Source organism: Phasianus colchicus, chromosome 5 (assembly GCF_987193195.1).
Source record: "Phasianus colchicus chromosome 5, bPhaCol1.hap1.1, whole genome shotgun sequence".
In the NCBI taxonomy this organism is placed as follows: domain Eukaryota; kingdom Metazoa; phylum Chordata; class Aves; order Galliformes; family Phasianidae; genus Phasianus; species Phasianus colchicus.
The window spans coordinates 12,165,742-12,188,048 of NC_143440.1; the positions used below are offsets into that span (position 1 = coordinate 12,165,742).

General features: G+C 35.5%; 1 protein-coding gene across 23 annotated transcripts in view; it reads right to left on the reverse strand.

The window, feature by feature from the left end:
• Positions 1-22,307, reverse strand: part of SOX6 (SRY-box transcription factor 6) — a 411,364-nt gene that overhangs the window by 223 nt on the left and 388,834 nt on the right. For 20 of the 23 annotated variants that reach the window (XM_090140506.1, XM_031614025.2, XM_090140501.1 and 17 more), the window contains 3 exons: positions 19,811-20,044; positions 17,183-17,399; positions 3,299-9,708 (listed from right to left, as the gene is read on the reverse strand). In XM_090140506.1, coding sequence (XP_089996632.1) covers positions 9,405-9,708; positions 17,183-17,399; positions 19,811-20,044 — 755 coding nt within the window. In that variant the 3' untranslated portion in view covers positions 3,299-9,404. Of the gene's footprint in view, positions 1-1,552; positions 1,643-3,298; positions 9,709-17,182; positions 17,400-19,810; positions 20,045-22,307 lie in introns of those variants that run through there. The other 3 variants (XM_090140505.1, XM_090140504.1, XM_090140518.1) reach the window with 2 other exon arrangements.

The window sequence follows — 22,307 nt, forward strand, 5'->3', positions numbered from 1 at the left end:
ATCTGATGGACTTGGCATTTCTGTGGTATGTAGACTGATTGCTTTAGTTCTCTGTTATTTCTTCCATGAAAAAAATAAACAGGACTGTGGCAAAACTCAACAAGACCCTTCACAAAAAGATCAGACTGTAAATATAATTGTTTGTTTGCCAACAGTCACTTCATCTACCAAAATGCTACACAGCATTCCTGACCAGAAAGGGACGTACCCATCAGCAGCTTAACACAGTGATTGCAAATGCTGGAGGAAATGAGAGGATGAGCTGAGACAATGGCTGGGCTCAGGGGCCTCTGTTGGCTGTTGTTGCCACTGTTAAACACAGAACCACTGGGCTAGGCAAACTCCTTATCTGATCCATAGGACAGTGACTGTGTTTTCAATTGTAGGTCATTTGTAACTAATTAGCTGTGAGCCATGAGCCACCATGGGGCCTTGGTGGCAGATACCCTTCCTTTTCTGCTTGTGCAGCTCCTTGCAGGCAAGGGCCCTGCTATGGGACTTGTGGTTTGTAGCACAATATTCATATTTCTGATTCTCAAATGTAACCCTGAGTGGCTTGACTTAAAAAGGAACTTGGTCACTTGTCTGAAGTGTGAGGTTCCTCTTTCATGAAATTAAATCTGGATATTGTGGAAGTAATTCAAGAGTACAAAACTGATGGGTTTGGTAGTTCATGTTTACGGATTCTGAGCACACCACTATTTTTGAAATCTAACTTAAAATGATGAGTGGGTTCCTTTAAACACACTGCTGGTAATTAATTAAACAGAATTGTGGAGAGAAAGAAAAAAAACAAAATAAAACAAAAAAAACCCCACCAAACCACAACAATGATCAATATGCATTTCTTTTGTAACTTGATTAAGAATCTGAGGATAATTATTTAAAGCTCTAATAATTACCTTTTGCTGTTACCGAATGATCACTTCCTGATGAGCTACAACAGCAACCAGACCTCTAAGTAGATTTCAGTAGAAGTATAGAAGCTTTCAAAGTCTATGGTGTCAAAGTAAATTAAAGTGGCCCTAAGTAGTTCTTAATACAACTGACCACTGTGATTTCCACGGGGCAATTATGGTTAACTGTGTCAATCATCTAGCAGGCATTAATATAAAGCAGAACAACTCTGAATAAATTTGTTATGGACTGTCATGTCAAGAATCCAAATGCTAACCTGCAGTGGCCTTGATATTATTAAAATGACTAAGGGTCAGATTTCAATTAATCTACAGATTTAACAGTCCTTCACTGTAGTGGGTCTTGATACAATTAAGCAATAATAGATGACAGGAAGGATACTTCCTGGCAGTTAATGACCAATGGCAGTATTTGAAGGCCCTTAACCCAGCTGGTCATTAACTGCTCAGAGACAGAACCTGGAGCTCATATTTTCTATTGTAAACCATATATTAAAGAAATAAATCAATTACTGTTCACCCCCTGCCCCCATCCTGTGCAAGCTGCTGCTACTGGGCTACTGTGGGAGCAATTAATTGTCACAGGAAAAGCCCAGTGTGAGTAACCAGTGGGGAGACAGACTGTGGTGCCAAACCTTGCAATCCTGAAGCTCCCTAAGCACAGTGAGTCCTAAGGGCTCTGGAAGATCCTGGTGCCGCAGCCATCAAGCAGAGGTTGTGTTTGGCTGCAGGAAGAAACACCATAAGTTGACTTAATTGGAGCAGTATGAAAATACATAGCAGAGGATTGCACTACATGTCAGCCCTCTTGTACGAAAGTAAAATTCTGGCACAATGACATGGTGCTTCATTTCTCTTTCTGACTGCTCTTCAGTGCCACAGTTCTGTTCTTCAAATACACAGTATGGCCCTTGCCAACTTGCATCAAATTGTTGTACATAAAGTAGCAAAAATACAGTTTTTTTGCTGCCTTCTCCTCAAGAGTACATCAGTGTTGCAGTTCCACAGAGTAAGTAGCTGATTGCTTACCAGAAACCAAATCCTTAAAAGTCCATGCCAATGTTTACATATTTTTTCATTATAATGTGTTGGTCACCAACTTCATTCCATCCACTGTTGACCCTGAAGAATTTCATCACATGGATTCATAGTGCAGAATGTCATTTTTAATAATTTCATGTATGATGCTCTGTCCTGGGAAGTGAGGATTGTTACCCACTTAGATGTTTCAGGGTGGTTTGTGCAATAGCTGAAACTAGACTGAAATCTGATGTAATGCACAATCAAAATGTTCTGTTACATTATAGTACAGTACACTTCAATGTAATTTATTCTCCTCCTGTGAGAACCGTGACTGATTACAATGTCAAAAGCCAATCATAATACATAAATGGTAGCAGTTTACAGACATGGCAATGTGGCAACTATAGGAGCCTTTGTTGTCACTTTTGGTTAGTTTAATGTTATACGTGGGGAAAATGGGAAGGCAAAGAAAGAAGAAACATGAGAACTGTTTTGTCTCATTTCAGCTCTATAAAAATCCTACAGAGATTATGTTGCTACCACAACAGCACTTCCTGCTTACAAAACCAATGGTACACAGTGAAATATTATCAAATTAGGTCGGTTATCATGCTTGTCTTTTACAGCATATGGCGTTAATGGATTTCAGAGGCCATTAAATGCCTTTGTAGAATGGAAAGGCATGTGGAAAACCTAAGAGCTGGAAGATTTGGTCACTACATTTAAAGGAGGCCAGCTGAATGGCCTGTCCATCAGTTCCTTGTGGTCAATCATCATTGCTAACGTCAAAAGAATAATAAAGAATACACAGAAGAAGTCACACACACGTCTCATAAAACAAAATTTATCTTTAATTTGTAAGTGTCAACAGCAGTACAAAAGATGGAGTGATGGTGAATAGATTAAGGGTAGAGAGGACAGTCTTGAGGTAAATGAGCATAAATAGGCAGTCTTATAGACACTCCCCTGAGGGGTCTAAACCCCTACCATGGCATATACTGTATCACCCAAAGATGACATGTTTAACATATCAGGAAAGCACCTTGTGCAAAAAAAAAAAAAATAAAAAAAATCCCCCCCACCCGAAACATGTAGGTAAGGTGCCAATGTACACCAGAACATACTGTATATGGACAGTGTCTTTCAATTTTGTCTTTTCCATTAATAACTGAGGCAGAGGAGGAGAAGACTCTTAAAAGTACCACTGAAAGATTATTTAATATTTAATTTACCTCACGTCAATACTGCACAACAAAATCCAAGAAGTCTGTTTATGCAATGAAGCAGAGCTAAGAATAACTATTCTTTTTTAAAACTGAGAGCAGATTTTTTTTTCTTACTCAGTATCCTTAGCAAACTTTTTCCTTTGTCTTTTTTTTTTTTTTTTTTCCAACTGTATCAAGAGGAGAGTGTGAGATGTGATGGCAACCTTTAAGTTCATTTAAAAACTTTACACTGGACTGTACAAGATTTTTTTTTTTTTTTTTTTGATAAACTATTTACATTTTCAGACTTTAAAACATATTCAAAGCAGCAATAGACACTAGTTTTTCCTCTACACGCCCAAATAATTACCGGCCATGGGCCCAGGTAGGTACCTGCATTGTATATAGAATTTCTACAAAGAAAACCTGCCTGTTAAATTAGCCAGTGGGTGTCCAACAAGCAGCCCCCACCATTAAGAGCTGCACCCACAGTGTTGCAATAGGAATCAAAGCATAGTACCTAGACAAGAGAGTTTCAGTTGTCCCAACAGCTCTACACAAACTTTACAATTTGAAACAGCAGCTAGCATGTCAGTCCAGCATGTCAGTGAATTGTGCTGATTAAATTAACATAGAGTACAATCTCACAATATACATCACAAACAAATTACAATGTCAGGAAATAAGAGTTACAGTAAGATAAGTTATGTAGTAACAGCTTATAAGCTTGTCTTAATGTAATAAAAAAATTTGTACATGGGAAATACAATAATGAATGAACATAAATGCTAAGCATTCTATTTTGCTACAAGCTGAAGAAGGGTACAAAAAAAACCAACATTGCTTTCTAGAAAGCAAAACACAAATGACAAAGGAAGACAAACGGAGAATGCACACTAGCAGGTCTGCAATGTGCAGCATACAAACAGTTAAATATTTGCACATTCCCCATAATCCAAGAGCACCAAGGACCTCACTTGTGGTTTTTAGAAAGCGGAAATTACAAAGCAAGCCATGTCACTAAGTTGCTTTATAGCTTTCATATTGCCATAAATATCAATTTGATAAGTTTTCCTTTAGCCCAGTTCACCCTACCCCACCCCTTTTTACCCAGCGTGTGAAATCTCAGAATACTTCTTTGTCACCATTTCCAGCAAATCTGGTATTTAAAAAAAGGGCAATGGATTAAAATGAAATATATTTGCATATACCTATCTCTTATTTTCTTTTCCCTTCTTTAGTAGGTCATTACAGCATATCAAAAATGTAGTTTGATCTGAGAAAAATCACAGATATTAATGGGTCATATTAAAAAAGGTTTGGGGGAAGTTGTTTTTTAAAGCAAAAGAGTAAGTGTTTTGTAAAAGATCAGATGAGGTCATATAATATTATTCTTTTAAAAGAACATGCTTAAGTGCCAACTTGAATCTTAAAAAAGCATGCAAAACACCTAGGGTCCAAGCCCATTCATCAACGTCTCATAAAAACATGAAGAACTCTATCATACATTCTGCTGGCTGCATCTCCAGTGCAGTTGTTCACACTGTGGCCCTGTTCAGCAAAGATTGCCCTACTTAACGCCAACGCTCCACTGGTCCTCGTGACCACCACAGAAGTACTAACGTGCTTAAAATTAAGCAAGTAGATAAGTGTTTTGCTGAGGGAGGGTGGGGGTGTTAATCTTGTTGTATGTTTTGCTAGGAGATGATTTTTGAAATGCCACGCCTTTGGTATGACCAAAAAATGAAACCAGAAAGCCAACCCAGTGAGAGGACCGCGGTTCAGGTTGCATTGGGCGGAGGTTGTGTTTATGCTCAAAGCAGTCGCTGTCCTCAGCTGACTGCTGCATACGTTGCAATGCCGCTGTTTGTTTTGCATTCCCAACCCCGAGCAGTCCCGTCCCTTGCCCTCCCCCTGCCTTGTGCTGCACCTGAGTACGTTGATTTAGAAGCACATTGTGATCCTGTGTATCCCAGCAGGCAGTTTCATGAACTAAATGGTGACACCCGAACACACGTATCATCCAGAACTAGGCTATTTCATCAGTCATACCTCCATGTAAACCTGAACCCTGTTTCATGGAATAGGAAGTGAACTATACTAGCTCATATCAGACAGTTTCAGGAGTGTTCTTCTCTTGAAAACAAGTATTTAAAATTTTTCCAAAAAGAAAATATATTGTATCTGTACTAATTAAATAAGCTGTTCATTCGTGGAGATAATAGTATTACTGTATTTGTGTATTACCTGAATGGAGTTGTTATTTTTTTCAGTCAGAGTTATTAAGAGGAACTCAAACACAACATTTAAAGAGCAATTCTGAAAGTCCTGTTTGTGTTTTGTGTGAACTTTTTCCCCTGACATTGCAGCCTAATGTAACAATAGTGTGATTTACTTACTGTAGAAAATAAAGATTTGATATTACTAAGTCTTGATTGCATTGCAAGGGCCATCTTATATTCACGACAATCTCTCCAGGGATATGCTTTTGACTTCCAAATGCCATTCTTGTTAACAACTAAAACATTTAATCAGTTTTACTTGGATTCAGAAAACAGTGTTTCCTATCAGCTGTATCTGCAATTTTGTGTGTTTCATGTATCGACTTTCTAAAACAAGAAAAAAGTATTCTGTGTTTGTGGGATATGCTACCAAAAATCAGTGAGAGCACAAGTGAGGCATCTTGCTGTCCCAGCTACAGGTCCACAATACTGCGCTCACACTGCGGGTGTAAATTCAGCATCTACATGAGGTACAGTGACTTGTCAGCATTTAATATGGACCAACATACACTGATATAGAACAAAAGTAAATACATAACTTATACTTCACTAAGTATCCATGAACAAAAAATAAAATTCTATTTCCTATGTTATATTTACACAATTTAAAAAAAAAATCTAAAATGAGATGGTAAATTCATCAAAAACTTTGTTTTGAGCTCCGATTAATAAAGTAAAAAAGTTGTTTTTTATCCTTATGATTGTCCTTCCTTCTACTGACATTTTAGAGCCAATGTCGGCTAATAAATAGAATAAAATGCTCACATGCACAATTCAAATTCAAATATGTTCCTCCCACTTCCCCAGCCAATAAATGCAATTTTTACCAGCTGGCGATTCCTGAACAGCCAGTCATTTTCAAGAATGTGGCTTTAACATAGAGAGCATCAGCACTGAGGCAGGGCTGGAGCTAAAACAAAGTGTTCATACATACATGTATTTTGCATAAATAAATGAAATAACAAGACATAAAAATGACTCAAATCCGGCAACTGTGAGGCAGGCCCACACGAGTCGAAACAGATGACTTTTGTTCATGTAGTTTTCGTACAACAGTTTCACATTAGTCAGAAGTGATAAAAAATACCATTTATATCCAGTGCTTATAACACTTACGAAACAACATCTGTGAGTGTGTGTTTTTTTGTACTACAAGCAAAATCAAGTTTCAGTCCTAAAGAACAGTCCTTTGTTCTCCACAAGCCTGCAGAATATTATTTTGGCATGGTCATAAAATTTAAAAAAAATTAACCAACTAATCTAAATGTTTGCCTTTGTGCAAAAAAAAATAATTACATAAAATACAATACTAGCAATACAGCATTCTACCAATGCAACAAAACCAGAAAAAAAAAAAAGAGCAAGAGAGAAAAAGTGACATGGGAGGAAGGAGAGATACTTCTAACATAAGAATTATGTAAGACATTAATAAATAGTCATTTCTTTTAGGAAAAAATGGTACCCTCCCCCCAATCTGAGCTGAATGTATTAAAAACAGTTCCAATTCCCAAGCAATTGTGAGAACAAAAAACACTTTCTATCAGTACCTTAGCCAGCTTGAAGAGGGCGCTCACCAGCTAACGACACAGCATTTGCCTTTAAAGTCTTGGCTAGACCGGTTTATTGCTTATTAGACATGGACTCAGAACACATTTAAATAAATATTAAAAATATAGCATTTTGTTCCAAATTACAAAATGGTCAGAGCAGTCTAACCATTGTGTTTCTATGCCATTATCTTATAAATTGTCCTGTAAATTGAACAGTCTTCTTTGTTTTGGGGGTTGTTCTTGCACATTTAAATGTGATCCCTACAGTGGCAACAATGGCTCTGTCTGCTCTAAGAGGTATTACTGGGGCTCTGAGAAAATGGCAGCTCCAGATACAGCATCTTATCATTGCACCTCACATGAATTTCTGCACGATAGTACAACAGCACAAGGATGATCAGCATTAGTACTACAGTCCTCTCATTGTCTGGGGTCTAAGCAAAGCCCATTCAGCTCTGTGGGAAGATTCCCTCAGACTTTGGGAACAGCTGCCCTAGGCTCATTCATACCTCTCAGCCTGAGTCTGAATTTATCATCAATGTGCTGAACATATCCAATTCAAAATAAAAGCTGAGGGAGTTGAGGAGCTTCAGCACAGGTATTCACCAGGCCCATTGGATCTGCATTTTATATAGAGATATATTTATGAACAGCAGTGGAATGCGAATGGGGAAAAAAATGGCAATTTCTTTTTTCTTTTCCTTCTCTGAACATTAAACTCTTTGAATATAACTTTCTTGTGTATTTCCTGGCCTTTTCTGTAGCAATTGCATTGTTTCCAGTAATAATTCAAATAAAAACTTTGGGTACACCTTGCCACCAAAGATCCCAAAGAACTTTTACAAACACGCATGAAGATCTAGTTCGCATTCCAATATGAATAATATTCAGTAAATACTTTTGATGCATCATTTTCTCAGCTTTACAAGCCAGTTATTTTTGTGGCCTTCCCTCCTCCACTAGGAGTCTCACATATAAATCATTGCACAAATACTCAAGATAGCAAACAGTTCCTTCAGGTGACAACAGGAACGTGATGTATGGAGCCATGATTCACTGCAGGATTCTACAAGCCCTAAAAATTCATTACGGTAGATTCTATATGGATTTTGATTTCATATCTGCCTTTGCTGTCCAGCTAAGTATAGAGGTTTGTAACTACAAACACAATTTTTTAGAGTATTTGTACTGTATGTACATATAAAAATACTCACTTTATTTTGTGTTACATATCACAGAGTGTTTCCAAGTACTCCTTGAACACACACTGTTATGGAAACAATTGAATTTCTCATTCATAAATGTCATGTTCGTTTTAGTAGCAGGTGCACTTCTATTTTCACATACCTATGTAATTTGAAGGAGGAGAAAGAAAGAGCTCTTTAAAATATCAATAAGGAATTGTAAGTGTAATGCCACCAACAGTACTTTTAAAAATAAATATTAAGTATTTGGACCCTTGACATTCTGGAATGAATAAATTATTTAAGAGAAAATGTGTTAAGACTGAATGCAAGGGTTAAAAGCAAAAGGGTAGAGAATGTAGTCAAAGGTGGCCTCACACTGCTAAGACAGGCCCTTCCATAGCTGGTGATCGCTCTTTTGTGCTTACTTAAAACTTCACACTAATGGCATCAAGAGGCAAAAGCAATTGGGCACATGCACTATGGCAACCAGGTTCACTACTTAAGAATATCCTGTCTCCAGATTCCTGAGTACTTCACCATTTTCTGGAAAAAGAAATTAGGTTTTTATATATATATTTTTTAAGATGCCAAAGGATTGTCTAAGACTTTACAGTGTCTCCTTTAAGACTCTTTTTTAAATGTTAAGATTCAAAAGTTAAGAAAAGTTTGGCACATCAGAAGTTCAGCTATACATATGGAAAAAAATGGAATTCAGAGACGATTTTTTAAAGATGAGCTATGATGCACAGATGTGCACACTTGCGGACTTGTTCTGTTTCACAATATGAAATCTGCAGTTTTTGTTTTCTAAAATAATCCAGAATAAAAACACATTCACAACCTGTAGGCTGGCACAGCATACCTGAGTGAGAATGTATAACCCCCATCTAAAACAGTAACTTAAGCCTTTATCAGCATCCAAAAGGAAAAAGACAAAAGGTAAGACTTGTAAGACAGCTATTGATTCATATAAGTTTTCAAGTCCTGATGTCTGATATTTAATATATGTCTTCATCTAAATTTAAAAAAACAAAAACAAAAACAACAAAAAAACCCAAGTTCATGAAAAATTAGGGAAACAATCTGTCTCACACGTTAAGAAACATTTAAGACCATTCTGCTGATGTAACTGTAGGAGCCACACATGCATGCAGGCTCTTTAAGAACTTTTTGTTCAAAAAAAAAAAAATCCAAAAAAAAAAAAAAAAGAGTCTGAGTACTTTAATTCTGTGAACACTCCTCAGTTGGCACTGACTGCCTCATGGGCTTCGTTTTCACTACTATAGTCTGATTTGGGATCATCCTCATAGTCCTCGTACATTTCGATTTCATCCTCTCCATTTATCATTTCGTTTCCAGCAAGGCTTCCGCTGTCTGTCTTCATCCCGTAAGTGCTCTGAATGACGGGGATGCTGGGCTCAGGGCTGGCGGAGGTGCTTGAGCAATCGGATGTCATCTGAGGTGATGGTGTGGTAGTTGCCATGGTAATAGCACCAGGATAGACAACCCCCGTTCCTGTGGTGATTGGAATTTGAGGCTGTTGTCTAGAAGGAAAAGCAAGATGGGAACGTGATTACCTCTGTTTGGAGGAGGGAAGCCCTTTTGCAAGGCCAAATCAAAGCAGGTGATTTCCCGTGAGCGCTGCATGCATTCCTCTGAGGTTCTCAGTCTGGTCCTGTATGGCATTTGTTCACCTTAGTTCCTGCCCTCACGTGCAACTGGAGAGTAAATTATTTAGCAACTACCAGAATACGATTATTTCACGTGTTTTGTGTGTTTATTCAAACCATACTGCAATGTAGCACTCGGAGAGAGATCTTCAAAATGCTTTAGGCACCTATGTGATGCTAACTGCCGCAGTAGACTTCTGGTGTCCAAAATTATCCTCCAAACTCCTGACTACAACTTCTGTTTTGTGACTGTTTATGGTGGAACCTCAAGATTACATGTAGTACCTCAAATGGCATACGGCTGACGAGGTAACATTGTCTGTGTTTCTTTAAGGATGTAATTTACTATTTAAATGCTAGATTTACTCTTAAATCACCTGGAAATACTTTGGGTATTTTCTTTTTGAATTTTGATTTGTATTTGAAACCAATCATCAGAATGCCATTTGCTCTTCAGGTTTTGATGTGCAAGACTGAGTTTCTGAAGAAAAGTATTTTAAAAACAAAAAAAAGAACAAGTGTTCTTTTCTGTGTGGTAATGGGCAGTCTGTAGAAACAAAAACCTCATATCTGATTTACTTTCACAGTGCAAATACATGGAGAGACACAATTAAGAGTGCACTGCCTCTAATTCTGGAATATTTTGCCTTCTGATGTAGAACTTTGTACCATGCAATATCCTTTGTTTTTGTCTGTGACAATATTAAGCATGCTGGAGCAAAACCACTCTAACTGGAATAGGCTGATATCATTGACAGTCAGGCAATTAAATGTAAGCTTGATTACAGCATGTAATAATTCAACTGTTACAGAAGCTGCAATGTCTCTTACAACAATGTACATATATTCAACTGCTTTTCTGAGTAAGGCCAGGATGCTGAACTTCTTTGGTCAAGTCTTTATTGGCTATGAATTAACTAAAGCTACTTTTTACATTTGGATTAAATAATAACAGATTTACTTACTATATTAAAAGACACTTACAAATATTCTTATATTAATTTTGGACCATTACCTTTAGTAAAGAGGAGAGAAAAAGAGGAGACTGAACTTGTCTGGAGGAAAAGAATCTCCATCATACTTTAGGTGTAACAAATTCCAGTACCAGAAATACCTAAGTGCACTGGAAGTTGCTGTTTTACTATTGACTGGTTATTTGACATACATGCCTACTTTAATACTGTATTTCAGTGTATTCTCAACATTCTTTAAAGCAATACTGACAAGTATTTGAGATTTTTGTACTTTATAATTTTAGCAAGAGAAACAGCGTCAGATGTGTTTGAATAGCCTGTTGAATCTGTAACTTCTTGATCGCTGTGCTATTCTATGCCAACATTCAAAAGAAGATAAAAATATGCTTTACGTAAACCAGTCTTTCATAAATATTTGATTATTGTCTCAACCAATACACATATCATGTACAGATTATTTAAAAGATGTCCCTTAAATACTGGATTTTTGTCATTTATTGACCAAACTCTCGGTTTGATAAACATCACTGAACAGTTACTGGTAAACCAATGTACTTCAAGTTTAGGCACTAATAGAGTCAAATCGTGAACACTCCATGTAAGAGAATATTCAAATAGCATTATGTACCACCTTCAATGCTGGTACTGCTAGCCTGACTCTTAAAGCCTCTGCACAGCTTGAGAAATTGAAACATCTGTTGTATGAGTATGGTACACCTGGCTAGCAGTGAGCAAAAACATCACAGTAATTCATTTGACACAGTCATTATACTCCTGTTTGCAAATGATGATTTGCAGATGATTTACAAACAGCTAGGGATTTTTCACTAAATTTTCACTTTTTAAATGGTCTGATAAATGTTCTGTGAAAACAATTTTCAGCCAATGCATTTGCTTGCAAGTGATTTGCTGCAAACATCTTTCAATACTTTATCCATAAAATTGAACACCTACTTCACGTGGGAACATTTTGGTTTCAAGATTGCACGTTGTCAGTCATATAAATTATTACTTTTAAAAACATAAAGGTACCTCCTCCACAAATTTTTAGACACAGAAATTCTTTGCATCAGTGACTGTTTCCATAAAGCAAAGGAAAAAGAAAGTCACCCATGGTCACAGAAAATTTCTATGTATTTGTTGCCAAGCCATACACACTTAATTCTCTCCAATCTGTCTTTCTAACAACTGCTAGTACTAACATTTTCCTGATATTTGTTACAATAAATGCATTTGTAAAACAAACAAAGAAAATCCCTATGTGCTCATCAAAGAATATCACAATGTTAATGCGAAAAGGCGTTTGGAGAGTTAATTTTTAAAATGCTTCCAATAAGAGCTGTAGAATATACTGAAGAAATGACTGAGTACAAGCTGCTCTTGGGTTACAGATGACACTGAGGATCAGGAACCTAGTTCTTGTACTCCACCATAAAAACTTCTTTTATTATAACAAATAGTCTTTTTAAAAGCAGCAAGAAGGGGGAGAGAAAAACTTTTTTAGGACTATGATGTATCTTGATACAGTGGTTATTAATGTTAAGCCCTAAAGGATACACTGAGTTAAGAAACTCAGACATTCTTTCAAATGTTTAACAAGTGAGCAAAACTATTTTGCATATCCACATTTCAGTGGGACAGGGTACATTTTTTCTATTTCAAAATATAAAAGGAGCAGGTCATAAAGTATAAATGGAGTACAATTAAGTAGAATTTACAGAACTGCCTTTTAATTGAGATTGCATTAAATGTACAACAAACAATAGAGTGAATCAAAGTGGAAAAGAACTTGATTGGTATAATAGGAAAGTTGAAGGCTTAATCAATTTGTCATTCACCAATGCAACTCTTCTTAACATGTTAAACAAAATTCAAATGTATGGAGGTATGCATGCCTCCTGCAGGGTAAGAACTATGAGCTTTAAATTACCTGTTTTATCTCACCATGGAATTGTAAACATCTGTTAACTGTACCACCTAAGTGGGAAGTACCTCAGACTGCAAACCACTAGTGAAAATTTGCTAGCACTTAAACATGAGCACCTACACAGTTCTAATAACCAGGCACCTAACTCTCCTAACTGAGAGCTACAGTTATAATTCAGCTCAGCTGCATATCCTTACAGCATCCACTAATGAATGCTTTCAGCCTAGTTGAGATTTCCAGAACTCAACAATAGCCTTCTCATCTTTGAATAGGAAGGGTCTTCAGACCCTTTAGATCTTTGAGGAATGGTGATGCATGGCTACTTACTCTGGCTTCAAACCACCCCTGTATCCACCATCTCCTCTTTGCCAAGTAAATCCTCAGGTGGCCAATTACCACAGGTCTCCTGCCTCTCTGCTCTGCCAGTATTGCTAACATGTCCATCCAGTCTGGGACTAAATATTTGGACCAAAATAGTTAGGTTAATATAAGAGAGGAGGTAACTCTCAGATCCACTGATCTGCTTACAAGCTTGTGCCATTAATATTCACAGGATTTTCCTAGAGAACATTCCACTTTTCACTTCTGCAAAACTAGCTAAACATTTAAATTGGCAAATTAACATTGTTTTCTGATCCCTTCCCAACTATTTTTCTGACAGCTCTTTAAATGTCTGAAGCAAAATCAAGTGCATTAACGAAAATGCAATGTGCTACACCCCCTTGAAACTTACACCCCCATAAGGAATGAAATAACAGTAAATCTCACAAAAGTACCCATTGTGTACTTACTTTGAGTCCGAGCTACAGGAATATAATATTACAGCTCTATTCAAAACCTTAGTCTAGCAACATTCAGACTACGTGTGTGTACAGTAGTTGTAAACACTATAAAGGCTTTATTCTAAACATTTTACACTGGCAAAACAAAAAAAAAAGTTACTGATTACATCATTCTGCAGACAAATGTGTGTATCATATACTTGGATTTAGAGTGACTAAGACTAAAAATGACTGAGAGTTGAATTATTTTTGTAAGGCAAGGCAACAAAAGACAGACTCAAAATGTCTGAATTTATGGCTTATATATGATCTACTTGTTTGTTTACATTTCTTTATGCATTACAAAAATTAGTACTGAAGATAAATTGCAAATCACTTGACGTCTGTTTAGGGATTACCTTCGACTGAAGTCATCATTCACAGCATTCCATTAATAATTATTTGGAAGACATAGCTGTCTTCAGATTGAATATTCACTAGATTAAAAGCAGCAATTTTTTAATAGATAGTCTGCATTGACTAGGAATTATTTCATCTTATTGGCTGCCTTGCTTGGAACAAAATTCATTTGCATAGGGATGCAATACAACACCTATGCACATGTTCAGTTCCACTCTGCTACTTAAAATATTTGACAGTCCCTGGATTTTTTTTGTTATGGTCTATCTCCAAAGTATGAATTTCCTGCCCAATTTGTTCCAAGAAATCTTCACTCTCACTCAATTCTCTGGAAGTTTTTCTTCAAAAAATCCAAACAGAACCTGACTAATCATTTGTTTATTTCTCTATTTTACTTTAAAACCTTACCTTTGTATATTGAGAATCACTAAACAATTTTTCTCTATCTTACAAATATTTATCAAAGAATGTAGCTCACTGAAGTCAGCAGCACGAGCTTTTTGCATCTTTAAAAGTTTAAGCAACATAAAACTCTTTCCATGTTTGTGTGGATGGGGAGTGTTTTAATTGTGCACATATTCTACACTAGCAAATGATTCACTTGGGGATGGAACTTAGCCCTTCCTCAATTGCTACTGCAATACATGAATTCCAAACACAAATATGAAAGAATATAATTTTTGTTGCTAGTTATAGACTCTTTTATTTTGATGGTCTATCTTTCTCTTTGCCTCTATCGTATTTATCTTTTTATTCTTTGATGATAAGTTTTTGCCATTTTAACATAGCCATTCTAAACTTAATCAGTATATATATGTATATATATTTATTTATTTTCTCTTAATATATACATATATATATAATACATATATAATATATATATAAATTATCTTAATATATATATTAAGAGAAAACAAAAACTAGCAGGACTCCTAGCAATATAAAACACTTAGCACAATTCAGCACTTCATTAGTCTTATTTTTTTGGCATTTTTTGTCTCTATTGTATGCTGCAGTATTTACTACAGAGTATAATAAATAGTAAAAATTTACATTTGTCTCCTGCTTCATTCTGTTAAAGGATCTGCATCTCAATTCCCATGTGTACAATTCCAAAGGAAGGTTTATGCTCCACCGAAACAGTGGAAAAATGAGGGCGGTTAGGAAAATTGTTCCAAGTGATGTTTAATGTTACATTTATAGGAAAATACAAAGAAGAGTAAGTTTAAGAAGTTGATGGGCTCAGTTACTGTGTTTCACTTAATTATAATCTACTTCAGATGAAATGTTACTTTTTATTATTCAGTAGACTATTCTTCTGAAACAAATTATGCCATATATGTTTTATGTTTCCATTCAAGAAGCTCCTTGGTCTCTTCCAATATTTTTTTTTTCATTAGGGTAAAAATGAATTTGAGGCATCAGTCATTAGTCACAAAAAAAACCCATGAAAAGCATGGAATAATTTTTAGAAATCACAGCTTGTGTTTCCTAAGTATCAGAATTTCTACCCATATTGAACTGCAACCTTGTTCTCATTTCATCTTTAGCAAATGCAAACACCTTTTAAAAGTGCTTCTATAACAAAACTTATTGTTTCCAGCATAGTCCTTTGCATCACTTTGTAAGTGCAAAAATGTAATTTACTGTTATTTTAAATTTCCTTTGACATGAGTTCAGCAGTGTAAATTGGATTTAGCATAAGTATGAATAAGAATTAATACTTTCAAGAAAATGATGACATTCCCATGGTCTTTGTGATCACATTGTTTGATAGATGAGAAAAATGTTAAATTTTGGTTGCATTTTGAATATATATATATATATTTTTTAAGTCACAGTATCACTCTTTATGTAGATATTTTTATAAGTTTCATAAATCTGTCCTCCACATTCACCTACATATTTAGCCATCACTTCTGATGCATGAAACCCTGCTACTTAATTCTATTTTGAATTTGTAAACAATTGGCAAATTGTCCAGATTGCTGTTTTTGTATTTCTTCTATAGATATGATTTGATCTGTCAAACTGCTTTGGACAACAGCTGAAGTTTTGTTTCCTCTGTCTGAATATAATTTGTGATGTGCTGTATGTATTCAGATTTCTGTTTAGGGTTTCAAGAACAATTTTGATGGAAGCCTATTAGTAAACAATTTCCCTTAGAGTGAAAAATAAAAAAGAATGTTAAAATTGTAGACTGGAAGGTTATTTCAACATATCAAAACCGCTTCTATTTACTGATTGAAGAAAGAGCCCACATTGTTGCAGGCTGTACCACAGAATAATTGACTGCAACAGGAGTTCTGCATCCCAAGCCAAAAATGAGGGCACATAATCGACGTCAAGGTCAATTATCTGGTACTAAAGTAGCCAACAAAAGGAGACTATTGTGATTAGAGAAATAAGCAGAACATTGTGAATTTGGAAGGGCTGGCAGTGGAGAAAGCATTTAGAGTCTCTGTAAACCACCAGAAACATTGTTGGAGCATTGAGCATCACAGATCAATTCATTAAAAAAAGCACAGGAGAGGGAAATCAGCTATGCTGCAGTTGTTTCACTGCATTAATGCTATCTTTCGTCTGTCAGTCTTTCATAGTTCTGCCTTCTGTCCTGAAGAACAGAGATATTACTGTAAAAAACCACAATGTTCTTAAAATTGTGCCAGGATCTTTCTGTACCATATATTCCAAACTGTAAATCTATCCAATCTGTCTATGCAGTACTTGAAAGACTCATCCCAAACCATGTATTTTTAAATAAAGATTATTTATCACAGTCCTATATGTAAGAAAAATCCTCATACCCTTATGTAATGATACCATTCCTTTATGTCTGTTCCTAATCTAACAGCAATTATTCCTGTACCTTTAATTGTTTTCCACTTTTCCCAACTCCTTATTCTACACTGGAATAATTTTTTGTGTTTTCCTTTTTGTTCTTATCTTAATTTAGGGAATTGTCCTGGAGTTGTTATTATCTCTGAGTGGATTAGCATATTAGCAACTCACAAAAGGTATGAGTCAAACCTTTCAGGATAACAGGAGACAATTCCTTTTGAAGAATTCTACTGTCAGTTTTATAATCAGAATTTAATGGCAAGCTAAAGCTCCATTTTCAGAGATACATGTTTTTAATATGATTTTATAGATTCAGATCCTTACCTTCTAAATGTCATTAATAAGCGGCTTAAACAGATAAGTAAATTTGTTGTCAAAGAGAATGCTTGTTGCGATGCACTGCAAACAATCACAAGAGTACTCACCCTACAGTAAAAAACTGCCTCATCTCCTGTCTTCGAGACCTCATCAGTTGTTTGTATTCACCAATACGCAATTTCTTTCCATCAACAATGCAGGTACGTTTTGGTCGAGGTTTGTATTTGTAATTAGGATACTTTTCTAGGTGGATTTTACTTAGCCGTGCCTGCTCTTCATAATAAGGTTGTTTTTCTTGATTTGACATAGACTTCCAGCGAGATCCTATTAACAAAACCATCAGTGAGTGCCCAGGTAAAGCAAGTGTAGTTTTAAACACATATGCATTTCAATGCATCTTCTTGCTATAATAAGTACATTTTAAATAAGTTAATTAAATAAGCTGATTTGAATTTACATTAGCCAGCACTTGTATTTTAAGAAAGATCTCAAAAAAGCCTTGACTTTCAGATAGTGCTGCAAACCTAACATATAGAAATCTTTATTAAAGATTGCACTTAAAATCAATAGTTACTTCTTAAAATTTCATTCTCATGCTACACAACAGATTTTTTTTATGTGAGCATTTACCTATGAATAAATATATACCTTTGTATTAGCACACACAGTATGATGGCTCAGTGAGACCTACAAGCATAATTTTAAGGCTTAACACATTGCCTGGGGATACTTGGTTTGATAGTTTGATAGAGATGTGGGCTATACCCTCCTACTAGCAGATATTAATACCTTTGTATTCAGCAGGATAAAATACAAAAACCTTACAGATTTGAGAATATTATGAAGAAATCCCCTCTTTTCTGTATTAAATTTACTAATCTTTTGATATAATCTTCCAACCAGATGTCATAAGTGGAAAGGACTACTTTGGGGAAGTTACACTTAATTTTTTTAACAAACATGGTGTTTTTGTTTTTGTTTTTGTTTTTAAGAAAAAAAGGAAAGCATATTTGTAATTCTCTATCCAACTTCAGGTACTGTGAACTTTCTTTGAAAGCTGCACCAATAAAACGTACAAAATATAATACAGTGTTCACAGGAAAAGGAAAAAGAATTCAGATCTTTCATATTGTTTATAAGAAACTATCTAAACATTTGAATAGAGAAGGTGTTTTGTTTTTTTTTATGGGATAAAAAAGTAGAAAGTAGCTTTTTTGGTGTCTTTTAGATGGATAAAATGATTACAGCTGTGTTAAATGTGGGTGGAAGCTATTCTTTTACCAAGATTTTTCATACATCAACAAATGGAAAAGTTGTGTAAATATTATCCATAGCCAGCCATACTCTGTGTCAGTTCTAATATTTCATGTTTTTTTTCTTATTGTCCTGGAAAAGTTGCACAAATATTATATGGACACAGACTTATTTGTGGAAGAAAAAATAATGACAGGTTAATTCCATGGTTAACAAACACTCAATTGCTGGCACTTCTGAAATATTTATGCCAAAAGTTTACATTTTAATGAATACAGTTACTATACTCGTAATAGTTTTTTCACAGAATGCACACAAATAATATAGATTCCCTACAGCTGCCAACACTGAAACAGTGCAGGTTTTATACAAAACTGAAAGGCTATTCATATAACTTACTAATATGGTAGACAAAAATATGAGAACTACGAAGTAAGATTTTGAAAGTTTCAAGACAAAGTAACATTTATTTCTATATATGCTTGCCTCTAACAAACTTGGGTAAGAACGTATTTGAACTCAAAGTTTACAATAAAATGATTACAGATGAAATTTGATTTTTACTTTTATTTATTACGAGTTACATTTAGGACCTGTCTTCAACTTCAAAGACTCAAAGTAAATACAGGTTTTCATGTTTCACCACTCATTCTCACGTATGTTTCTAATTCTCTAGAGAGGTCTCAAAAAGTAAATCAAAATTTCTCAAAAATGAGACAATTTATTTGCACAGTGCCGAAAAAATCCATGGTGTATTCCCTAATTGTCCCAATCTATACAAATTAAATATTAACAACAGCATATTTTGATTAAGCAATATTTTAGTTGTATGATACAAGTGCTTCCTTAACTTTTTGAACATGCTAATATTTTGCATTTGAGAAGGGATGCATCTACATGTCCTTTAAACTGTACAAGGTTTCTTGCTATTGCACTGCCTGATGTTAACCTTCCATCATGATTTTGTTCTTTACTTTTTTTTTCTTCCCCAGTTACTCTAGAAAGTACCATTTCACTGTCAGGTGATCTGTAGTTCCAGTGATTTCTAATGGAATCTTGCAATTAGACCTTTTATCAGGATAAACTCTTGCAACATATTTCACAAAACATTCTTCACAAATCTTGCCAAATTAAAAGCAAATTACCAGTCTGCTGTTAAAAATAAATAGAATTTAGGGACAGTGTTAAAAGGGAAAAGGAAATAAATGAAAACAAGGCATGAGTTTTGATTTGTGTCACTTTCAGTAATACCAATTTTAGTGAACATCTATCTCCCTGACAAAGTATGTCCTAAAATCAGAGAAGTTGCATATCCAAGAAGGTAGTTACTAGCCTTCTTCCCTAATACAAATAACCTCATCATTTCGCATCACCAGAAAAAACTTATGTCTGCCAATTGCCACTGCTACAGCACAGCATTCTGAGTTTTCCTTAAATTTGATTCACACGCAGTTCCAAGTTTTTCATTGCCTTGCACTTACCTAGGATTTTGCTAATGTTGGAGTTGTGCATGTCAGGGAAAGCTTGGAGAATTTTTCGACGCTCATCCTTTGCCCAAACCATGAAAGCATTCATTGGTCGTTTGATGTGCGGTTCACTACTGGCTCGACCTCGCGAATCCCGGTAGACTCGAGCTTCAGCCACAGTGGCACCTCCTGTTGGCCAACAATAATACTGCTGTAGTTTAGCTGCAGAGCCATTCATTGCTTTACTTCCTGTAATGTCAGGGCAGGAAGAAACAAGATGGATGCAAAACATTATTATGTGGATTATGCAAGTGCTTTCAGTGCTGTGCTTAATTTTAGCCCCATTCTCTTTCTCTCTCTGCTGCCAGATCTATGAAAGAGAGAGACAGAGAAAGGGTGTCCAGTGATTTCACTTGTAAACGGTCAGACTCACCCATTAACATCTGAATGAGAAAACAGAGTACACTATTATTTCTGCAGTTATGAGGTTTGAAAAAGTTTCAGTTTGGGATCTTAACTTAGCATACATGTTCTGAATGCTCAAAAAACTCACATAAAAGTTCACCTGAGAATCCAAACTGATGCAGACCTGTTCACACAAGACACTTACAATGACTGTTGCTTGACAGAGAAGCACGTCACATATTTCATAAAATAAATTATATACTATGCTGAGACATAAGCTACTGGTTGTATAGTACTGTATACTGGTTTGGAGCTGAACATCTTAAAGTCACATCTGCTTCAGCTGAATTTAAATGTGCCATGGAATATTCAATCACATATATGTAAGAAAACTCTTTGCTTTCAATAGGTACACCACACATAGCGTAACAAAACTTCAGAAACTGGTGACAAGCACTCCAGCTTCTCCATGTGCAGTGCTTTACTGTACCCCAGTGTTCTGTAGCTACCCACCTACATGCATGCAAACTGCAGCTGGGTTTTTGAATGCAGTCAGATGCTTGGCCAAAGGAAGCAATGCATCTAAAGAAATTCAGAGTTCAAAGGATGAAGTGGGAGCTCTAGAACTTGTTAATATAGAAGAAAAAGCTAACAGCCTGTATAAGGCCTGATTTCCCCAGAAAAACTTTTGCATGATGATAATACATATATAACATATGTTTACAGAGCTAGACTACACTCAACAGAAAGGTAAAGATTATGTGACATAATCTTAGGCCTCATCAAACTGGTCAAAAATGTAATTCCTTGAAAAGCAACGTACTTAATAACAAATTAGCACAGCAATACGTCTTCTTTTTTTATGTCTTTGTGTGTGTGTGTGTGTGTGTGCATACGTCTGTGAATTATACAGACTCAGACATTTATTTCATGTTTGCAAAAAAGAAAAAAAAGTATTTCTTTACACTAAGTAGTGACATACTAATTTCGTGACTGACTTAAAAGATTTTAACTGTACAAAAACTAATTTACTTTAAAAACACTATATCTCAGATACACTATTTAAAACTTTCTGTATGGGAAATCCATTTACATGAAAAAAGTCCTAAAATACAGGATGCATGACTAATACACTACCTTTTTGCCACCATGTCCACAGTACATTAATTTAATTTAAAATGCACTGACCATACAGGATAAATTCATTTTGCTTTACACAGTGTTGACAGCCATGTTTATTGTGCAGTGAAATGTAGTGTCGTTTCAAGCTGACTGTATCCATCAACGCAGGGCAATATGCTGACTACTGGGCCAGATGAAGACATACATTACTCTGAGAGCAAAACACTCATTCATATACAGCAATGTCTTCTCCTGAGGATCACCATGGTAATTTATGATGCCTCCAGTGCCATTACTTTACAACTGACACCAATTTGGCAATTTGTATACTAACATGCGTGCATATAAAAGAAGTCAAGTTTGTGGCAAATGGAAGATGCAAAACTATTTTAATACCATTCTAAGATAAGTACCATGTTAGATGTGTTCGGCGCTTACAAATGTAGTTTTTTGCTGCAGAAAGAAACAGTAGTTTTGTTGAGTGACAGAAGATCTGGATTTGCATGTGGGACCATTTCAGGGGTGTGTACAGTTCACGAGGCTTTGTTCATTTTTGTCAGAAGGCTTGCAACATGCATGTCAAAGATATCATCTTTTAAGACAGAGTCAACCTATTTTGAAACTGTAATAAGTTACAAACACGTAAGTCAACACTAAAACATTTATTGAGGTAAATAACTGCATAATTTGAGAGAGATTATATCACATACTGGTCATTCCATCTTTTAAAAAAATACATTTTAAATAGTATGTGGGCAATTAAGAAGTTGATAATAAATTTTAAAAAATATATTTTTTTAAATTAAAAAGTAATTTACTATTCAGCTTTTATACTCATAACAAAGAAGACATATTTGAACCATATTTGAGGATGATTTTCCATCTTTGATTTTTTGAAAGGTAGTTATTCACAGTGGCAAAGGAGTTTGTCTTTAGCCCTTTCTAACAAAGTTTTGGCATAACCTAGTAGTGGAGGCTCATAGTA